General features: G+C 36.8%; 1 protein-coding gene across 1 annotated transcript in view; it reads right to left on the bottom strand.

The window, feature by feature from the left end:
* Nucleotides 1-1101: 1101 nt before the first annotated feature.
* Nucleotides 1102-23625, bottom strand: part of Pnpt1 (polyribonucleotide nucleotidyltransferase 1) — a 29722-nt gene continuing 7198 nt past the window's right edge. The window contains exons 10-28 of the mRNA XM_052198731.1: nt 23288-23339; nt 22556-22613; nt 21256-21352; nt 20814-20916; nt 18076-18146; nt 16734-16770; nt 16149-16215; nt 15982-16071; nt 14675-14728; nt 9646-9752; nt 8774-8845; nt 8625-8688; nt 8097-8180; nt 7155-7238; nt 5670-5776; nt 5533-5588; nt 3523-3601; nt 2744-2791; nt 1102-1375 (exon numbers count right to left, since the gene is read on the bottom strand). Coding sequence (XP_052054691.1) covers nt 1217-1375; nt 2744-2791; nt 3523-3601; nt 5533-5588; nt 5670-5776; nt 7155-7238; nt 8097-8180; nt 8625-8688; nt 8774-8845; nt 9646-9752; nt 14675-14728; nt 15982-16071; nt 16149-16215; nt 16734-16770; nt 18076-18146; nt 20814-20916; nt 21256-21352; nt 22556-22613; nt 23288-23339 — 1489 coding nt within the window. The 3' untranslated portion in view covers nt 1102-1216. The remainder of the gene's footprint in view (nt 1376-2743; nt 2792-3522; nt 3602-5532; nt 5589-5669; nt 5777-7154; nt 7239-8096; nt 8181-8624; nt 8689-8773; nt 8846-9645; nt 9753-14674; nt 14729-15981; nt 16072-16148; nt 16216-16733; nt 16771-18075; nt 18147-20813; nt 20917-21255; nt 21353-22555; nt 22614-23287; nt 23340-23625) is intronic.

Here is a 23625-nt window from a genome sequence, read left to right as displayed (position 1 = left end):
AATCCTACCATTAAAGGTTATTGTCCCTTAAATTAAGGATTATAGTGGTCACTAATACTAAATATTAATTATAGAAATAATTTAATTGTTCATTTTCAGTTACCTCACTATTTCAGAATATGTATCAATACTGTCTAATATGCTATTTCACACAGAATAATGTTTACTGACTCAAGTATAAACATATCTTAAAAATCTTTGGCTTGGACAAGTATATTTAATATCTTATATATCAGCCCTGAATAAAAAATTAACATATATTTTATAAGATCTTTAAAAGAAACACAGTCTAAATTATGTAGTATTTACTTTTTTTGGACTATTAGCATATTTTAAATTACAGCAATGAGCTGGGTATGGTGGCTCATTCCTTTGATTGATTGATGTGGTGTTAGACAGGTGGATTTCAGTTCCAGGCTTGCCTGGTCTAATGGGTTCTACAGACCCTGTCTCAAAAAAAAAAAAAAAGGCATTGACAGTTATCAGTTATATCTAGACATTACATCAATAATCTTTATACTGATTGATTCTTCTAATTCTTACACCAAAAATATTCACACACTGGCAATTACATAATATGAAGAATGACCTAGTTCTATCTGATGAGTGCATAATCTTTGTATTAGGTAATTTAAAAAGCTAAGTTATTCTAGCAAGAATTCCATTTATAGATAAGAGTCATTTCACTGTATTTATGGTCTTTTATGGTCTTGTGACCAATTTGAAAGATGAATCATTAGAAATTGAGTCAAATTAACTCCCCCCAATTAAATATGTAATTGCTTTGAAGATATAGGTTCTGGCTTTCAAAATGCCAATTTCTAATCTGTAAAACAGTAGTATGCAAGCACAGTTGGATGATATATATGACCTAAGGAGAGTGGCTGTTACTATAGATAAAGAGAAGAAGGTATAAATAAAGATCCTTAGGAAGGCATAAATGATCTATTTTTTTCAATAGTTCACAATTATAGGAACAGAAAGTTAATCTTTTCTAAGATATAAAAATAGTTGACTTATAATAATAAATGTTTATTGATTTATAATCCAAATAAGAATAAGCAAATATAGGTACTCCTGAAATAAAAAAGGCACATGAAATAAGCATTTTAATACAAATAATTATATTTAAATTATATATAAATCTACACAGTAATCAGGACTATTAAAATTTGCTTTGCAGAATATTGCCATCGAATACCATTTTAGAAAGGAGTCAAGGGGGAGAGTTAGATGATGACTGAGAAACAGGCTCTCCCATTACAATGCTGCTTCGATCATTGAGAGTTTTGAGAACAGTTGTAGCTGGAGACTGAAGTACTTTACGAGAAAGCCTCATTCTTCCATCAGCTGGATCACGGCCAAAGTATTTGACCTATTTTAAAGAAACAGTAAAGTTGACATGTAATTTCCAAGATTAAATTTATGTTGTCCAAATAAGGCAGTAATTGATATTTGCATGTGTCTAATAAAGTGCACATATGGTCTTTTATGGTCTACATAGAGCTTAGCTCTATGTAGAGGTACACTCAATAAATGTAATCTGGTTAAGTAGCTGTTATAAAAAAAATAAAAAGAACCCATGTGCATTTTCCTTTGCATGTAAGCCTAGCACTGGTTGGCAGGAGGCTTGCTTGAATTTGAGGATAGCCTGAGCGACTGACCAATGGCCCACTGGGCTATAGTAAGATCTTATTTAAAGAAAGATGGTATAGGGGGTTTTTGGAGGAGAAACAAGGAAAGGGGATAACCTTTTTTAAAAAAAAGAAAAGAAAACCCAAAGTCAACTAACCAGCAAAAATTTAGAATCTTCTGTTTTTTTTTTTTTTTTAATTTTTTTTTATTTTAATTTTTTTATTTATTTTTGGTTTTTTGGAGACATGGTTTCTCTGTGTAGCCCTGGCTGTCCTGGAACTCACTCTGTAGACCAGGTAGAATCTTCTGTTAAACTAGCTATGCCTTTTAATGGTCTCTAGATCCCTATACTGTAAGACAAAATTACAGTTATGATTCACATTGGGGCCTTCTAAACCCAGTTCTACAAATTCTGCCGGGTGCTTACATCACACACATTTTTCTATGACTCGGGGACTATTGTACTAGAGTATATTTTTCCATGGAAAAAGCAAACCAGGGTGAAACGCAGCAGGTTTAAAGTCCCCTTTGATGTAAAAACAAACTTCATGCAACGGATTCTGTATTGGGTCTCATCTTTCCCCAAAGCTGCTTAAACAACAGGAGCACAGCTTGGGAATAAACTCGTGACCTTAGTTACTCAGGTGTAGCCAGAAGAAGATGTGGTGCACCCAATACACCAGATTATGAACACCTTCTAGTCACTGATAGAGGACTACAAGACAAGGTCAGTTTTATTGTCAGAATTCCAGGCCCCCGCACCATTACCCTTAGTAACTTCAAAAACATGTCAAGTACAAAGGTTCAGCAATTCAAAGAAAACAAGGCTTTAAGGCTTTCAACCATGTTATCAAGTCTATCATCAAACGATAGTCTGCACTGCTCTAAAGGTTTTTTTTGTTGTTGTTTTTGTTTGTTTGTTTTGTGATCTCCTTATGGGAAAGAGTCTTATTTTAAATCTTCACTTAGCAAGTCTGGTTAAGCTACCCTAACTTATAAAAGCACTGTGCAGAGAGACAAAAGTATTTATTGTATTCCTTCAAAAAGACTAATTGGAATTTGAAGCACAATTTACACCTTTAAAGACTATACACTGAACCACAGTTACCTGAATTTCTTGGCCAACCTCTAATCCTAGGGCAGTGGGATGTTTAACCTGAATAAAAAGTTAATATATTAGTTATATATAATCAATAACCACATCCCTCCCTAAGTGAACAGCTATATTTGTTTTCTGCAAAATTGAAAATATCAAAGTAGTCAAAAGAAAATGAAAGCCACACAAAACTCTTTGTAGATAAGTATTGTTACTGCTTCAATGTCTAGCCCTTCAAATGTCTACTTAGTGTCCATTGATAAACATGGACTAGGGAAGCAGCTCAATGTTAAGAATGAATAACAAACAAGTGAAGGCATATGTGTATTCTGCATGCTGAAACTATTAATAGGCAAAACACACAATTCTCAGCAGTTTGGTTGATTTCAATATTAGTTGTTTTTAACAATTACAGATAGTTAGATCTGGGCAGGGGAGACAGGTGAGGAGATGAGAACACTGCTGCACACAAATGAGGAGCTGAGTTCAGATCTCCAGCATCTAGAAAAAGCTAGGGATAGTTGAGCGTGTGCCTGTGGCGCCAGCGCGTGGGGAATGAGGAGATGCGGTAAGATCTTTGGAGCTTGCTAGCCACCGACTAGATGAGAAATGGCAAACTGCAGATTATGAGATCAAGTTTCCAGGGAATACAGTAGGGAGTCCCAGAGGACACTCGATAGCCTCTTCTGACCTCCATGCACACACGCACGTACTCATGCACCTCCATGCACACATGCACGTACTCACGCAGTGCACATCCACCACACACACACATTAGGCTTCCCTTTTACCTTTCGTTGGTCAAGTTGTGAGTTATGAAGTAGCACTGCAGTCATGTTTGGATACAGTTTGACCATTACTCCAGTGTCTCTACAAAAAGATATCAGTTTGGTTAAAACACTAAGTATGCATACCAACAAATAGAATGTATGGTCTAGAACCTCTAATAAGATACATACCCTGAGCCCAAATCCTTTTTTTCCAAAAAAAAATTATGCCCTATAGTTATAAATCATATTTGTGAATCAAATGACCAAGGATAGAGAAAAAGAATAACCTGTGTTTCTCTTCAGTATTTATGAATCATCTATATCTATCTATCTATCTATCTATCTATCTATCTATCTATCTATCTATCTATCTATTTTGGTTTTTCGAGACAGGGTTTCTATGTGTAGCCCTGGCTGTCCTGGAATTCACTCTGTAGACCAGGCTGGCCTCGAACTCAGAAATCCGCCTGCCTTTGCCTCCCAAGTGCTGGGATTAAAGGGATGCACCACCACCGCCCGGCTGAAATTCTATTATCTTAGATTTATTTTATATGTGTGGATGCTTTACATGTATATATTTGCATGTCCGTGTACCACGTGTGCCTAGTGCCTGTGGAGGTCAGAGAGGGCATCGGATCTCCTGGACCTGGAGGTATATAAAGATGGCTGGGAAAACCCCTCCTCCTTTCTTCTCTAGTCTGAAAGCGACCAGCTACAGTGATTACTTTTCACATGTAATGTGAAATCGATTGCCCATTCCCTTTCTACGGGCCCACCCTGGATGTTAAATCGACTGCCCATTCCCTTTCTATGGGCCCCCACCCCGGATTGGTATTTTGAGGTCATTTCAGCTGGTAACAATACTTTGAGGTTTAAACGGACTTGAAAATATGCATTAAGTATCAATATCTATAGAAACAATAACAATGAAAATGGAATACTATTTGTATGGTTTAGGCTGTTTGCAGAGAAAATTAAATTGGCAGAATATGTGCTGTGAAAATATGGTAGAAACATTGGTTTAAGGAAAAAATTCTGGCAGAAGAATCTATTATCATAGAACCATGTTACTGAAAACATACATAATGGCATAGAAAATAAAATTAGCTTAAAAAAAAAAAGGGTCAGGGGGTGGTGGCACACGCCTTTAATCCTAGCACTTGGGAGGCAGAGGCAGGCAGATTTCTGAGTTCGAGGCCAGCCTGGTCTACAGAGTGAGTTCCAGGACAGCCAGGGCCACACAGAGAAACCCTGTCTCGAACAAAACAAAACAAAACAGGATTGCATGAGGCTGGGGATGTAACTTTAATTGGTATAGTACACATATCCTCAAAGCCCAGAGTTTGATTCCCAGCATGACATAAACAAGTCAAGATGGTAGAAGCAGAAGGATCAGAAGTTCAGTCAGCTGGAGAGATGGCTCCGCAATTAAGAGTACTGCTGTGGACATGGGTTTGAGTCTCAGCACCCACATGGCTGCTCACATCAGTCCACAACTCCAGTTCAAAGGACTCTGATGCCCTCTTCAGGCCTCCGTAGATAACACACACACACACACACACACACACACACACAGTGCAAGAAATACATGTAAGCAAAACACCCATATATACAAAACAAATAAGCACAACAAAGGTGGTGGCTAGAGACACAGTTCAGTGGTTAAGTGCACTTCCTGGTCTTCCAGAGAGTGCAGGTTTAAATTCTTAGCACCTGCCTGATGGCTCACAACCACCTAACTCCAATCCCAGGGAATTCAACACCCTCTTTCCTCCTTAGGCACTGCATGGTGAGTAGACATACATGCAGGCAAAACATCCAAACACATAAGAATAAAGAGAAAAACCAGTTCAGAGTCATTCTCAGCTACAGTCTGACTTTAATCCAGTCTGGGCTACAGACCTTGATATATATACAAATTGCACCCACTCACACACAGACACAGCTACTGGCATATATCTAAATATGAGAAGAATCTGGGCTGGCTGTAAATGTCTTTTAAAAGTGAACCCATCGTTTACTTGTAATTACCTGATTTCAGTTATTGTAGCGGTATAAACTGCTCCAAATTCTAATTGTTGCTCTTGCTGTAAAGTGTAAAATAAACCATTAGACTAATAAAGATTAGGAGAAAAATAGGAGAAAACTATCATAAGATATACACTTACATCATCTCTGCAAATTTCTGTAATGAAGTCTCTTGCCTCATGCATTGCAGTGGGTGTTGGTGCAAATATGGAGAAGGTTTCTTCATCAACCTGACTGATTGTTACGCCTTTAGAATAAACCCAGCATCATGGTGAGAAGTGGGAGGGACAAAAAAGAGGTAACTTAAGATACTAAAATTTATTGCCAGAGGCGACTAATCTAAAAAAGCAAATATGAGACTAGGGGAGGGGCCTCAAAGCAGCTGGGCTGGGTGCCCTGCATGCGCACTGACTGTTCCGCAGTGCAGGGTCACTCGCTCACCAGGCAGCACACGGCTCTGCTGCCGGGGCACTGGAACTGTACTAGGCTCTGTGGGTATAACAGGAAACCATGTCCTAACATTTTTTTAGGCTAATTTTTAGGGATTTTGTTTTGTTCTTCAATTATGACTAGAAATTATATCAGAATACTTTTATTAATTTGTTTATTTTCATCCTTTAGCGTGAATAAATGAATCATGTTAGTTTCTCAATCTTTTTTTATTTTTTTATTTTTTAGTTTTTATTTTTTTGTTTTTCAGAGACAATGGTTTCTCTGTGTAGCCCTGGCTGTCCTGGAACTCACTCTGTAGACAAGGCTGGCCTCAAACTCAGAAATCCACCTGCCTCTGCCTCCCAAGTGCTGGGATTAAAGGCGTTCAGCCACTGCCTGGTCTAGTTTCTCACTCTAACATGGGTTAAAGCAACTCTGCTTCTTGTTATTCTTTACAAACCCAAACTGAGTATTAGGCCATCTGGGCTGGAGAGATGGCTAGGCTCACAACCATAAGATATAAGAGTATAGGCCATCTAAAATATTGCTTCTAGAGGAAACAAAATAGAACTATTTCTGGATATATTCTTTGTTGTTTTGTTTTTTTGAGTCAAAGTCTTCAATAAATATAGCCTTGGCTGTCTGTCTTTGAACTCAGGCTAGCCTTGAACTTGGAGATCCCCCTGCCTCTGCTCCTGAATGCTAGGATTAAAGGTGTATACCACCACACCTGGCCTCTGTATATATATTTAAACAAAAGACTATGAATGAAACTAAATCAAAGCAGTAAGATTAAGAATGTATAATAACCCTTTCAAGTGAAAAACTAAACATTACTTGGGAATTTGCAATTTTTAAATGTGACAGGAGTGTGATAACTGTCCGCCACCCTTTCTCTTTTATCTGAAGCAGGGTCTTGCTATATTTGTCCTCCACGCTGCCATCAAATATATCAGGATCACAGGCATATCCCAATACATGCTGCTTTGTCCTTCTTGAGTACAGCTGAGGATTAAGACGTGGGGATTTACCAAACAGTCCCACAGAAAAGTCATAGTAAACACGTTGTACTTTTCTTCTGGTCTTTTTTTAAATCTCTCAAATACTATTTCTGGAATAGCACAGTAGAGATAAAATAGCAAAGTTACACGGTTTGGATTTATTAATACACTCAAACTAGAGATCATTCTTACCTGTCTCAGCCTGGAGTTTTTTTAAGAGATATCCACCAGGCCCAACAAATTTTGCTCGTTTTGATAATGGAACCTTTACTGTTTCTGAAATGCAATGCAGACAAATATGTAAAAAAGGCAAACATATATGAACCTAAACATATGTACAAATCTTTCATTATGAACGAGGAGAAATTTGTTTAACTAATATTAATGAAAAATGTTTAAGAGTATGTTCTTGGGCTGAAGAGATGGCTTAGCAGTTAAGAGCACTGACTGCTCTTTCAACGGTCATGAGTTCAAATCCCAGCAACCAGATGATGGCTCAGACCATCTGTAATGAAATCTGATGCCCTTTACTGGTGTGTCTGAAGACAGCTACAGTGTACTTATATATAATAAATAAATCTTTAAAAATAAAGAGTATGTTCTCATATTTTAAGTTTGATTCTCTTTCAATATACACAATTTAAATATATATATATATATATATATATATATATATATATATATATATATATATATATAAGAACACAGAAATGTCATGTATTGTGACTTTTGATACATGTATACATGGTGTAAATATATCTATTCTCAGTTTCCATATTTTTATGAAAAGAATATTTAAAAATCTTTTTTCTAGGGCTGGTAAGATCGTTAAGTCAGAAGAGGCGTGTGCTGCCAAGCCTAGTAACCGGCGTTCAATGTTCAGGACTCATGGTAGAAGGGGAAAACCAGTTCCCACAACTCGGACTCTGGCTGACAGACACAGTGTTGGGCATTGCATGCCCCGCCTACATAGACACACAAATAAGTAACTGTGGAAGAATTTTTTCTTTGAAAATATTTGCCAGTAATGTACTTAAACAGGTTTATTTTGATAGGAGAAAAATGTTTTAAAATAGTAGTACATGTTTAAATATTAATATTATCAAGCTCTCAGTAATAATTTTAATGTTTTACCTACGACTGGTCCATTTTCTTTTCTAGATGCTCGAGGTTTTGAAATCGTTTTGCTCATTGTCTGCAGTATCTCCTTCTTTGCCACTAGAAGAAAAAGCAACACAATAAAAAATGTAGCTCCATCAAGGGCGATCTGAAGTAGTTTCTCTGGTATACAATCCAGACTCTAGCTCACTAATGAAAGTTCTTCACATTCCAATTATCTTAAAAAGTTACTTCTTTTCCTCACTTCTCTAAACTAACTCAGAAAGTTGGTTACTTTGTAAATATTAAAATTTTACTCTTCTTTTATTTGAGTAGTCAATGTGATCAGTAATTAATACTTGATCATGTTAAGTTAGATTTCTGCAGTTCTTCCAGTTTTAATGGTGCTGGGAGCAAATCCAATTCTTTATACATCATAGGTCAACATTCTGCCACTCAGCTACACTGAATTTTGAAAAAGCAATATTGAATAGTAAGCTTAGTGGGTACTGTGGGTGGCACTAACAGACAGAAACACGAGAGGAACAAGGCACGCTGACTTACCGGAGGCTTGTTGGATGGCTTCCATTATAATTTTAATTGGTACTCCAGGTAACTTAATATCAGCCTAATACAGGACAGCCAAAAATAAATAGTGGCCCATGCCATTATTTAAATATTTAAAACATGAAACAGATGGTTTTCAAAAATACCTGTAATGCAGTTATTCCTTTATTTGTACCGGCTAATTTGAAATCCATGTCACCATTGTAATCTTCAATGCCCTTCAACAATTTAAGAAATTATAGTGAAGTTTTAAACAAAACAGAATTCACCCATAGTCACTGCAGGATTTCAGATTCTAGCTCTGGAAGTGAGCTGTGTCCTCTAACGTTAACTGCAAAGAGCCACCTCTGCTGCTGACCGCTGTCCATCGCACAGAGCTGGGCACTGCAAATACCACTGTATGTTTAGCTCATGCCTGTCTCTAAAATACATAAAAAATTAATTTAGAATTAACCCTAAGGGACCCATTCTGGATAAGTATATAGTAATACATACCCTTTAAAATCCAAGGCAAACAGGAAATAAACACTATTCCTGAAATGCAGTGGTTCTCAACCTTCCAAATACTGTAAGCCTTTAGTACAGTTCCTCATGCTGTCATGATCCCCAACTATAAAATTATTTTCATTGCTACTTTATAAGTAATTTTGTTACTATTATGAATCATAATGTAAATATCTGTGCTTTCTGATGGTCTATAAAAGGGATGTTTAACCCCCCCTCAAAGGGATTGTGACATACAGATTGAGAACCACTGTTCTAGGCTGAGGCTTCTATGTCTTTATTATTATTAATTATTATTATTGTTGTTGTTATTATTATTTATTGTTAATTTTTTATTTTTTGAGACAGGGTCTCCCCACATGACCCAGGTTGGCCTGGAATTTACTATGTAGTCTTGTTAGACTAGGATTAGTCATCTTTCTGCCTCAGCCAATAGAGGTGTGTGGTACTGTGCCTGGTCTAAGCATGTACTTTTAGATACACTTTAAATATTTCAAACTGGTCATATACTTGCCAGAATATCTGTTAGCAAACGATAGTCTTCTATTTCACCTTTCTCTGGATTGTTTTTGGTAACCAATCCCACTGCTACACCTGCAACAGCAGATGAAATTGGGACCCCTATAATTAAAAACAATAAAAAAAAAGTTTGTATATTATGGATGTAGTAGCATAAAACAGGCTGAAATTCTGTTGACTTTATTTTAATATAAGAAGATGGTGTTCTCTAAATCATCAAATTGAGTTGAAAAGGCCCTATCTCAGTTCATTTTGATCCTTTAATAATGGAAATACCTATCATAAATAATGTAAAAAAAAAAAAAAAAAGCAATACCTGTAAAGCAACAGGTAATATCTATACTTGGCAAAACCCCACAGAGCAGGCTCATCTCTATGCTCTGCTATTTTGCTTTTGGGTCCTTCTTCTAACTGTATATTTGTTAAATTTTCTAAGCCTGAACTTTTCAGTTCACCTCCCCATAGCAGAACTATTAATACGGCCTTCTAGGAAATGTTTGTATATAACTATAAATGTAATCATAATCTTTAAATTCTTATTTGTGAGAAACATGTTATATACATTATCTGATTACCTTTTTAATGACAACAAACCTACAGCACACTAATTCACATATATGAGATAAATAAACATTAGAAAGTACCTATCTATGTTTTCCTTGTTATTTTGAGATAAGATTTTACTATACAGCTTGGTACTGGGTGGTCTCGAACACACAATCTTTTTGCCTTAGCGTACCTGTGACTATGGCACCATAGTCACAGGTACGCACTGCCATGCATGGCTACAAACCAAGTTAAACAAAGACAGGGTCTCACTGTGTAGCCCTGGCTGGCCTTGAACTCACAGAGATGTGTCCGCCTCTGCATGGGGACACCATAGGAGGGCAATGGGTTCCTTGGAACCAGTTACAGATGGTTACTACGTGGGGACTGGGACCACATCCAGGTCCTCTGAAAGCGCACCAGTGAGTCAGCTCACCTGCTCACCCGCTCCTGCAATGGTATCTGAACTGCGTAGTCCTTCCACTAGGATCTTTAGGCCAAGGCCTAGATTGGCTTAGACAAAGTTTCTGTCTAAAGAAACTTTGTCTTTGTTTTCAAAAATTTGTTGTCAAAACAGAATCTAGTTAAGTAAATAATAAAATGTAAAGCCCTTTGATTTCCCCTTAACCTGATTTGATATTGTGTCTGCTGTGGTGATGGGATGACTAGAGCAAACGCTCCTACATGCCAGGCAAGCACCACATTGCCATCAGACCCTCAAACATGGAGATGTGTTATTTTAAAAGATTGTTAAATTGTAAGTGTGAGTGTGCTATGCTTGGGGACCAGAAGAGGGCATCAAGTCCTTTGGAGCTGATGTTATATGCAGAAGTGGGTGCTGGGAACCAAAACTAGGTCCCAGCTCCAAGCCGGGGGCCTAAACTGTTGTGCACATGAGGTGGTTAGACGAGCGTGCACCATACACTCAGCATGTGAACACTTATCCTCAACTGTGGTGCTGGCTGGAGAGCTGATCAGACTGCAGGAAGCACACCAGTGGCGCAGGCTTTTAGAATTTACACACTGGCCCCACTTCCAGTTTGTTCTCTCTGCTTTGTTTCTGCCATTGAAAGTGTGATCTCTCAATGTTCATGCAGCCATGCTTCTACCTGACATGAGGGACTTTCTTTTATCTCTCTGGAATCATAGGCTAAAGGGAATTCTCTAGTTTGCAGAAGTTGCTTTGGTCATGGTGTTTTATCACAGCAACAGAAAAGTAATTCATACAGACAATATACATTCTGTTCCTAGAGATACAGTGCTTATAATGAGTCTTCCCAACTCATATTAAACAAATTTGCTTAAGGTGGACATGATGGCTTATGCCTATAATTTAGTACTTGGGAGGTGAAGGTAAGAGAATCAGGAGTTCAAAGTCATCCTCAGATATATATACTCACTCAATTTGAGGCCATCCCGGGCTACATGGAACTCTGTCTCAAAACACAAAACGAAACAACAACCCATCTCAAATAAACAAATGAATAAACAAAGGGCTGGCGGGATGGCTCCGTGGTTCAGAGCATTTGCCGCTCTTGTGGAAGGAGGGCCTGGGCTCAGTCCCAACACCGACATCGGGCAGCTGACAGCCACCTGAAAGTACAGTTCCAGGACATCCAGCCATTTCTTTTGACTTTGAGGATATCAGGCAGGCATGAGGTGTTCGGTTATACACATATACACACTCACACATACAGATAAAAAAATCTTTAAAAAAAGAGGAAGTAAAAACAATCAAACCTGTTTTACCCTGCTCACGTGGCCTTCAAAATCTGGCTCATTTATTACTTAAGTGATTCCTTTGGATACATTCAGAAACACAACAATGCTATTTTTTAGCTTCATCATTTTGCACAGGCCACTCGGTCCATGTCAACTCTAAACCATGTTTTCAATATGCCTGATCTTAACTATTCAACCTTTAAACTAGGCAAAATATCACGGCCTCTCACTCAGTTATCCTCAACCTAATTTATTATTTTCCACTGTGCAATACACATACTTATCAATTTGCTCATTGATATTTTATGTTCATTTTTCTATCTTTAAGCTTTTTAAAGTGATAGATTCCATTTGTGTCACTAGTGCGCAGGCTTGGCTTAGGGCTTAGAAGCACTCATCTCTCTGAAATAAACTGCATACTTTCTCTCGGCCCTTTCTACAGTACTTGATATTAATTCTTATCAAATTCAATACTTTTACATGTGTTTATGTTTTTCATCTTTTTTTAAAGAGCTATAACCTTTAGTGGGTGTGGTGGTATACTCTTTTAATCACAGTACTCTAGAAGTGGAGCAGAGGCAGAAGGATCTCTGTGGGATCAAGGCCAGCTTGATCGCCAGGACAGCCCGGGTTATAAAGTGAGACTGGCAGAAATGAATATATTTTATCATATAATATGCTAGTACCATTCCTTTTTCTTCTCTTTTTGAGATAGAGCCTTGCTGTGTGGCTCTGGCTGGTCCCAAACTTGCAATCTTGCCACCAGAAGCTGGTATTACAGCTACCCATATTCCTGTTTTATTAATATTCTTTTTATTGGGAGGTCACTGTTGTTATGGAAAGGGAATGGGCTGATGGTGAAACTTCCTTTAAGTATTCTACCTGGTATTTCTCTCCTGTGGTACCTCTCTCTTATACATTGATTAAATTAGCCAGTCCTCTTTGCTTATCCTTCAACTAGTCATAAATGATGTTATCTATTACTTAGTATAAATTTCTGCACCATTTATATAAAGGTAACTACACTGATAAGATAGATTTGTAGATAACAGTATCCCTCCACCTCATTTGGAATTTAGTTCCCGCCCCCCCCCCCCCCCCAGAAATAACAACAAAGTAAGTTACAGACATTATTTATTTATCTTTAATATTTTCTGGCTCCTTTCTATAGTCACTTTCCATTCTAAAATAAACCCACCCCGTTCCTTTTAAAGAGATTTTTATTTAGTAACTGTATGTATATGGGTGTTTTGCTTGCATTATGTCTGAGTACCACACGTGGGCCCAGTGCCCAGAAGACTGGAGGACACAAGATAGTCTAGGACTAGAGTTACAGAAGGCTAAATGCCACTGCACAAGCACTGGAACCAAACCAAGGTCCTCGTAGGAGCAGCCAGCACCTGACGTGTGCCCAGCTCTGCACCTGCCTCTTGTGAACTACTGCGGTCTTGTGGTTCTAGCTTATAGAAAGTGTAGTCTTGCAAACTATTAACTGCCTATACCTCATGTCAGTACTTCACCACTGGCACTATTAGTCTAAACCAGGAATCCTCTTATATTTCCTTAGATAGATCTTTGTCCTGTAATCACAGCCACTTGGAAAGTAGAGGCCAGAAGATCAGGAGTTCTAGGCCAGCCTGAACTATACATAACATTCTTTTCTCAAGGTTCTACTGAGATAGAATATTACTAAATCATTTTGGCCAGCCTTGAACTCAGAGATCTGCCTGTTTCTACCTCTGGAGTGCTGGAATTAAACCATGATTCTTGGCTTCTTTTTTTTTTTTTTTTTTTAATATGAAACTTGGCTGGGAAATGCAACTCCAATGAAGACAAATGACTTTTTAGCTTATCACTATGTCTGTCCCAAGGACTTAGATCAGTATTTGATTTATAGGTATTACATAGTGAAGATTTGTAAAATAAATGAAGGCAAACAATAGAAACTTTGATATATGTACCTCTGCTGAAGAGAACTGGGAAAAGATCCTTAGCAGTTTTTGCTTTGGCCTGTTTTAAGTTTTATTGTTTCTAAGTAACATTAAAATATACTCACACGACTGTTTCACTTCTTCTTTGGATTATCCTGCTTTCTACATTTCATATCTAGAAATGTTGTAAATGTTCAAGCTTAACAGAGAAATCATTGTGTGTCCTGTGTAGTACCTTTGAGTGGTCTGTCTGTCTGTCTGTCTGTCTGTCTCTGTTTCTCTCTGTCTCTCTCTGTCTCTCTCTCTAAGTAGCACTGTAACTACCAGAAACGGTTCTTGAATGCCTAAAATGTGAATTCTTTCTCTTTTCCTGTCACAGACTTGGGGTTGCATCAGACTACTTTCAGTATACTGTCCTATATGATTCTACGCATCCTTTTAGAGTGCTATTCTCTCCAATATGGTGGCTACTATAAACTGACTCCAACACTACCTTGTTCCTCTCTCTCATGGATGCTAATGCTTTTGTTTACTAATTGAAACTGCTTTTTTTGATTAGAATCAATTATGGAAGTCTCTACTTTTGGAAGGTGAGAAAATGTATTGAGTCACCAAGGCAAGTATTTATACTTTTCAGTGTATTATAAATTTCCAGTGTCTTTTAGCTAAAAATAAGAACTTATAGCTAATATCTTTCTGATGTAATTATACTGTATCTGGCCTACAATTTTGACTTTTATTAAATCCAATCTAAACAAATCATATACTCTGTACTAATGAAGCATATATGTAACATGCTAAGAGTTTTGAGACATGATTCTTTACCTGCATCCATTAATGCCAGACTTCCACCACATGCAGATGCCATGGAAGATGATCCTATTGGGAAGGAAAAAAAACCCCACTTATATTGTAGTATATTAATTTCTTAATGATAGTGTTGCTTATTTCCTTATAAATGTTATACTTGAACACAGACAACAGTCTTTTCTTCCTTCTTTGTAAACTCACTTGAGAGGCTGGGAGAGTGCATGCTGTGTGTATGAGAACTTGAGTATGAATTGTTAGAATCCATTTAAAAAAGAATAAAAACGCTGGGTGTGTGGCCAAATGTACACGGTTCCCCGAGCATCACAGGTGTAGAGGCAGGAGGATCACTGTGACTTGCTGGCTGTCAGCCCAGCTCTAGGTTCAGTGAGAAACCCTGTATCACAGGAACAAGGCAGAGACTGATAGAGCAGACATCAGATTCTCTCCTCTGCCTTCTGTGTGTCTGTACACATAAGTTTCTGTTAATTACAACCCCAGCACTCACCAATATATAAACAAATAAATATATAAAAGCATTAAGTCAATCTCTCTTAAGTTACAAAGGACAAGGCTACAGAGAACAATATGGTAACCACTAGTCAACAAGTAGTTACTTAAATTAATTGAAATAAGTTTGTTTTCTCTGAAGTAAGTTTATTTTCTCCAGAAATGTACAGGATTCCCATTATTACCAAGAATTCTCTTGTGCAGTTTGCGGCAGAAATTCTGACCCATGAAACCCTCAGAAGGCCCAGCAATAGTTCTGTTGCCTGAATCAGAAGGTGTATGTACCGGAGCCCTAGTTCTCATTGGGCCAGAAGTTCAATCCTATTTAGTGGAGAACAGAAGTCTTCAGTTTTCACCTGATATGAATGCTAGACACGGAAGAACTCTGTGCCCATTCTGCCTCAGTGATAAAACCTAGTCTTGACTCATGAACTAATTTATTTTATTTAATATTGACCTATTAGCTCTCTCTCTTGGTGTCAACTTATTCATTTCTGATTTGAGGACTGTTTGATGGATCCATGTGTTCTGGCTGCTACTCTCTCCGATCTTAACTTGCTTTGTTGCTTGTTTGCAAATAATAAATAGTAACCAAAATTAGATGTATTATAATACATGCAAATAGAGAAATGCTTGCTTTAGAGTGCTTTCAAAATAACTTAGTAGCTAAGAACAGATCAACTGAACATTTTTTTCTTACAGCAGGCTTGAGACTCTGTGGTAGTAAACATGACATAACATAACCTTAGAAAAGTTAAGACTACATCAGGGAATCTAGTCTTTTCTATTAGGAAAGAAATTTTGCAGTATCATACCATTTGATTCGAGGACTTCAGATGTAACTCTTATGGTAAAAGGAAAGTCTTTGGGAATAACAGGACACAAAGCTTTCTCGGCAAGAGCACCTGAATCAGAGTAGGAAACAGTAAGCAAAAAGCACTGAGTCTCCAAGACTATAACACAATCTTAGAAGTGTACTCACCATGTCCAAGTTCTCTTCGATTTACACCAGTAACTTTGCCAGTTTCATTGGTTGCATAAGGAGGGAACTTGAAAACAAACACATACACACGTTAGTGACACGGAAAGGCCTCAGATACATTAGCAAAACAGTAAAACAAATTACAGTATAATAGAAGCCTACTTTGATTCTAAGAAGTATATCCATCAGTCTACCCATCTGTCTATAATCTATCTATCTTTGCATTTATTTGGTAGGTGATTGAAAAAAAATCCAAAGTATATATAAGAGTAAAATTAGCTATTTATATTGTGTGAGTAGATTAGAGGGTACGAAAGGTTATGAAAACTTATTTCACTTAAAGATTTATTTTTATTTTATTTGTATAAGCGTTTTGACTGTAATTCTGTCTACATAAATGTGTGGCTGATGGACGTGGAAGCTAGGAGGTGTTGGATGTGGAGCCTGGGCTGGTAGACCTTTGTTGCATAATAAAACGTTACTGGAGGGCAGGGGGGCATGGAGAGACCCACTAGCAAGCTCTTCTAATTTTGCTGTCCTACAACACTTTCACAATAAAAACATTGGGGAGAAGCTTTATCTTACCTCATAGTGCAGCATGAAATTTTTATCTTTTACGCCACTACAAGAAAAAGGAATATTAAAACCATTATAGGGGCATAAACTTACTTCTATAAAAAACTAAAAATGATTTATTATGATTTTAGAGAAATAGTTGAGTATTAATAAGTTGGTTGGAAACACAAAACTTGAACAGAGGGTGAATGGGATTATTTATTTATTCATTTATTTATAGATAGTCTCTTTATATGCTGTCCAGGTTGCTTTCAAACTCCTCACTTAGGTAATGCTCCTGCTTCCGCCCTGTGAGAAACTGAGAGATGTCTTCCAGCAGCTGGGACTTAACAATTGAATTCTAGACTGACTGAGGAAAACAATTTTCCTTCCCCGCCAAAAAGGTCTTTTGTTGTTGCTTTTTAGAGACAGGGTCTTCTGTATCTGGGCTGCCCTCCAATTCGCTATGTAGTCAAGGATAGCTTAGGCTACTGATCTTCCTGCTTCTGCTTCTCAGAGCTGTAACTGCGGGTGTACACCACCAAGACCAAGTTAGGTGGTGATGGAGACTGAATCCAGGATTTATATGTTAGACAACACTACCAACTGAGCGACATACATCCCCAGTCCCTGAACTGTTAATTTATTATGTAAATAAAAAAATGGGGTGAGGGGGGGAGGCAACAATTCTGAAAACATCAGGAGTTACTATCATCAGTTAGGCAGTAAGTCTATTAGTTTTAGGATCATGATGCTAGAGAAAACGTTATTATAAACGGATGAACAGAGTTTTACTACTGACTTTTTAGGAAGAGGAAGAAAACCAAATATTTCTGAGCACAAAATTACAATATCATTTGAGACTAGACACAAGTGTTTCATTAATAGTCTCTGGCTTATTTTTAGCACCTGGACTTCACTCATATTTGTTCTCTCTTTTGTAATACAAAACTTATTCAAGATTACCTTAGAAGTTAGACCTGAGGAATGTTTCTAGGAACATAAGCTAAATGTAGAACACTATATAGAACACATTTCTTCTAAATGTGTTCTCAAAACCAACAATTTAGAAGAAAATATGGTTTACCAACAGAAAAGCATTCTCTGCAATCCAAAGTATGTAAATAGAAAAATGATGTGTGCTATATTAGGCTATAAAAATAATAATGAAGTCAGTTATGATGGTTCACATCTATAATTCCAGCACTCTGTAAACCAGAGGCTAGCCTAGTGAGGCCTTATCTCAAAAGAACAAGCAAACAGAATAGCAGTGTGCTTTAAGCGTTTGCTATGATGACACCAGAATAAAGCAGCAGAGTACACAAAAAACTATCTAGAGAAAGGACACAAAGCATAACAAAACACAACTTACTTCATAGCTGTTATAATTCGATCTGACTTAATACTGGATTCTAATGAGTCAAATGTAACAGTACAGAGTACCTTAAAAAAAAAAAAAAAGAAAAACATATTCTTTAAGCTTTAAGATACTAACAATAAAGATTAAAAACCAAAAGGAAATGTATGTATACATACATTATACATGCATATGTCGTTTGCTGGTCTGTTCATTTGGTAATGGTAGACTTTTCCCACTGTTTGGTTTTGGGGTTTGTGTTGGGGATTAAACCAAGGGCCTTGAGTACTAACTAAGCATGTGCTTCACAATAAGAGGTGTACTTCCAGCCCGACTGAAAATACCTGGTAAACTTACATAACTCTTCTTTAAAACAGAACAAGTGTAATATATAAAAACACATTACACAGTTATTACAGTAAATATACATTCACTCTGAAATACTAAAGCTGACTGTACATCTCAACAATCCAAGAGGCTTCACAACATTTCACTAGTGGTGCTGAGGGGGAGAGAGGGAAAGGAATTCATTTCATAAAACAAAATTAATCTTTTTAGATTTAAAACACAGCCTAGACATTCAACAATGCATCATTCACAAGGTTTAGCATCAGCAGCAACTAGGCAACATTCTCAAGAGAGAAGGCAAGGAATGGAAGAGAATGATCTTTAACTGAGGGCTAGACTAACAGTCAAAGATTTCTTATAGCTATAGACTCATAACTGAGGACACTGAACAATGATACAAGTCAGGAAAAGACAGAAATATAAATTATCCAGCAGTCAGAAAAAGATGTACTTCATAGACCTTAAGGTACACACTGAAGGCTTAATAATGAAAGTGATACTGACCCACTAAAAAATCCACGAAACAATGAAGAGAGTATAGTTTAAAGATGTATTTATAAACTATAAATATAAATTGTTATCAAAAATTAGTGGGAAAAATGATTAGTGAATTAGTTTCACTACATATCATATATAGGAATATGTTCCAAGATATATAAATTGTCCAAATGTAGCAGTTAATACTAGCAAGTGAACAGAAGGAAAATACTAAGTACCTACCTTTCTGACTCTGGTAATAACGAGCGATGCTCAATAAAAAGTAACTGGGAGATGGACTAGCCATCAGAACTCAAAATTTCAGAGGCTAATATAAGAAAGCTCAAAGGCAGACAAAGATGCAGTCATGTGTATAAGCTGCAGTTTGTTATGGAAAGGGATTCATATCTAAAATTTCTAAGAAATTATTGTAAAATAGCAGGTATAGTAATGTAAGCAATGTTAAAAATAGAAAAATAAACACAAATGCAGATCAAGAAATCTGGACAGAAAGACAAAAATTGTCTTGAACTACCACAAGTCACACAACTCTAGGTGAAATGACCTACATGAAATTAAGGGTGTACGGCCCTTCCTAGCTGTGGTTCATACAGTGATCCCACTTACTGGTTATTACATAAAGATATTCTCACTAGGAAGCAGGGAAATACAAGCTAAAGGAACAAGATACAACTTTGTATTTATTAGGTTAGAAAAATTAATTAGTGATTAATGTAAGAAAAAGAGGCATAAAGCATTATACTGTACAGAAACAGTGGGTATATATAGAGGTGTATGAGCAAATGGATATTGGACCAATGTAAGTACCACAGAATAGGTATCTATATAAAGAAAAGAGTGTGTCAGGTTTGCAGAAAATGTAGAAAAAAACAAGGATCATGAATGGATGAACAAGGACAATACAAACTAAAACAAGGAGAATAAGTAACTAAACTTGGTGATTTTAATATTAAAACAAATATTAAAATACCCAACAGTCCTGGAAAATGAAATGAACTTATAGAAACAAAAGCTGTTTCCTGGAGAGAGATCAGGAAGAAGAAGCTACAAAGGCATGAGGATACTTTAGGAGCTGACTAGAGGGTTATTATATTTGAGAATTTTCTTTTTGCGGTGCTGGGGATTGAACCCAGGGCTTCTGACATACATGCCAGGTAAGTCCCTAGCACTGAGCTATGGTCCTGTACCAATATGATGTTCTTTTAATTATGGTAAATGTTTTCCAGGTGTATAAATTTAAACACATCAAATCTTAGGCATCAGGTTGAGCAGTGCACTTAAGCTAGTGAGGTAGGAGGGAATAAGTATGAGTCCAACCTGTGCTACAGAGCGCTCCAGGCCAGCCTGAACTACATAGAGGGACTCTAAAAACCAAACAACAAAAACTACAAACAAAAATTCCATACATGTTAAAATATATACCTTACTGCATTAAATTATGCCTTAACAGTATTTAAATTTATATTAATAAACACATTAAGGCTTTGCATAGTGATGCATGCTGGTACTCTGGGCATTTGGAACTCAAAGGCAAGCAGCTCACGAGTTCCAGACCAGCTTGGGTTATATAGTGATACCATCACAACACAACACATCAGTAGCACCCTGTCTCAAACAAACAAACAAACAAACAAACAAGTAAATAAATAAATAAAAAAGAAAGTCGGGCACAGTGGTATGCATCCATACTTCTGGTGTACCTATGGAGAGATAGAGGCAGACACAACAGAATCACCAGAAACTTACAGGCCAGCTTTCCTGGCAAATATAGCTGCAAACAACAAGAGATTCCCTGCTTTCAAATATGGGCGTGGATGGATGACACACACACACACACACACACACACACACACACAGTATCTGCATAGTGGAAATGATTAAACACATAGCTCTCTAACACTTCCTACCTGTGTTTGTCCTCTCTGAAACAATGCTGATCCGTGAAGTGTTTTAAACATATCTACCTCACAACTCACATTCCTAAGTGAGGTCAGATCTCGTCCATCACACCTGCAATAAAGCAGTAAAGCCATCAGAAAAAGTAGATCTCTTTATCTCTAACATTAACTCCTAAACACCAGCTGTCTACAGTAACTTGTTTGAATCTTAAACATTAATATAAATACTTGGTTTGTACTCTACGTCCCACTGAATCCATGTCTGGAGGTGTGTAATTTATGTATCACAACAGATAGGCACAGCCACACGAATCCATATATGTGCAATAGGTGCTCATTTTAAAATGGTTATCCTTACTCTTCAATTGAAGCCAGTTCCTTCCTTGAGCAGGATGCTACTGTCAAGGCATCTTTCAGATGCTTCATTCCGACCACAGGAAGATTTAGTTACCTTTTGTATTCATTCAAAATAATACTTCTGAAAACCTCCTTCGCTACAACATTGAAGGATTCCATTATTTCAAACTGGTCAACTTCTGGAAATTTTTCTACAGAAAAGAGGCAAATCAAAACAAAGGCTTTATCTTTTTGGAAGTTCTCCAATGTTCACAGCATCAAATTATATCAGTATTGTGCAGATAAACCAATGGAGACAGTCAAACATTTAGTTCTTACACAAATCATCTATATCACATGCTCTTAAACCAGTTACAGGAATTTGGCTTGCTGTTTTTGTTTGTTTAAAAATATATCAAACTCAGGAGTCCAAGCTTGTTCAACAAGCTCTTGGTAAAAGGGACAGAAAACTCCCTAAGCTGAGACAATTACAGGTAATGGCATTAAATGCAGCCAAAGAATTTTTATTTTAAAATCTGATAAACCTTCTCACAAGAGGGCACTTTACTGTTGGTGGAAAAATTGACAAGAACTGTATGTCAAGCTTTCCTCATACTCAAACTGCTACATTAAGTGAGTGTGTGGAGTTACTATAACAATCTACCCCTTGTGATTCCAGACAGTGTTAATGACAAAAATAGCATCATGCTGAATGACTGTGCAGCAGGGACAGATTATATGACTTGTTCATTTAATCTCCATAAATCAGGTATTATTGGTAGTATAATCTCACGGATGATAAGACTCAAGAGTTTCTTGTTAATGGTTTTTGTTTTTAATATTGAAGACTGCATACAGGTCTCATGCACAGTGGGCAAAACACTATATCACTGAGCTATATATATATTTTTAGTTTTGAGACAGGGTCTCTCTACAAAACCCTGGCTATCCTGGAATGTGGACCAGGCTGACATGGAAGTAATAGACCCTCTGTCTCTGCCTCCTGGGTTTTGGGATTAAAAGTGTGTGGGCCTCAATGCCTGGCTGTTTTTTCATTTTTGACTCAAGAATTTTATAGAGTATTTTTAAATTTTCAAATGACATGCTACAGGACAAGCACCTTAAGATACTGATGCAAATGAGAGAGGAACATTTTATATTCATTATTTCCTAGGTGGCTACTCAAGCAAAGTGTTAACTATGCTTGTAGAGGATAATGTGACAGGCACCCATGATCTAACATAACAAATTTAAGGTAAAACTGAGGAACTAGGAGAATAACTGAGTTTTTGAGTTTTACCACTGAAATTTGAAAACAAATCTACGTGTTTTTAAAAAACAAATCTATACCTTTCTTTTAACATGAAAATATAAATATTTAAATATAAATATTTAAAAATGAAAATAGAATTTACCCTTTAGATGTTCCTCTGTATCTAATCTTATCTTATTAACAGCTTCATCTCTGGAAACCTAAGACAGCATTGACATTAGAGCATAAATATGACATTCACATTTTTGTTTTCTATGTTACATGATAACATACTGTAAGAACAAAACCCAGTAACATTCCTGAAAGATCAAAACCTGATTTAATTAATTCAAATATGTATTTACACATTTCCTTAAAATGTGTATTAACAAAACAATAAGCAAACAAGTAGGTTTAACTTTATAAAGAAAAGTCCAGTTGAGGTAAGAGATTAGGGCTAACAAGAAGATAGGCATTGGAAAGAAAGCAAGATATATATGTGAATATGGGTGTGAACTCTCAAAAGAGAATTGCTTTATTCAGCATTTTGTTAAAGATTCATTTATTTACTGCAGTGCTGCTAATCTACTACAGAGTTTCATGAATGCGGACAACTGATCTACCACTGAGCCACATTTCCAGGCATGGCCAGAGAGATTTGTTTGTTTTTTACAGTGATACTTATTTTTATTTTTTAAATCTTTATTAAATTATTTTATTTATTTATATTCCAAAAGTTGCCTCCCTTCCCGGTTCCTCCTCCCCAAGTTCTTTATCCCATCCCCACAACACCATCCCTCCTTTCTCTGATCTGCCCATCAACATAGAATAGCACAAACAAAATTGTATGAGTTACAGCAAAATAATCTTAAAACAAAACCTAAGATATACCTACTTTATCATGCTCATAATCTGTAAAAACTGCATAGAGTTTCTCCATGGCAATTCTATTAAGTATAAAATACATGTTAGGAAAACAATATTTGGCCTATTAAGTTTTTATACCTGAAACATTTTAGATAGCAGTGAGCTACAAATTAAATAATAAGCATTTCACAAAGATCAAATGTTGTTGCATGTCAGTGCTAATGTGCTTAATATTATACAGAACAGGTTTCTTCCACCTTCCTGGCACATCAGTCCCACGGCTCTCTGTCCCCTTCCTTTCATTGCTCATTTAATTCCATCTTAGAGTCACTCATATTTGCTCAGTGCCTCCGTTTCCTCTAAGCA

Source organism: Apodemus sylvaticus, chromosome 11, assembly GCF_947179515.1.
Source record: "Apodemus sylvaticus chromosome 11, mApoSyl1.1, whole genome shotgun sequence".
Classification (NCBI taxonomy): domain Eukaryota; kingdom Metazoa; phylum Chordata; class Mammalia; order Rodentia; family Muridae; genus Apodemus; species Apodemus sylvaticus.
Note: the sequence above shows the minus strand (reverse complement) of the source record. Positions and strands in the feature narration are given on the sequence as shown.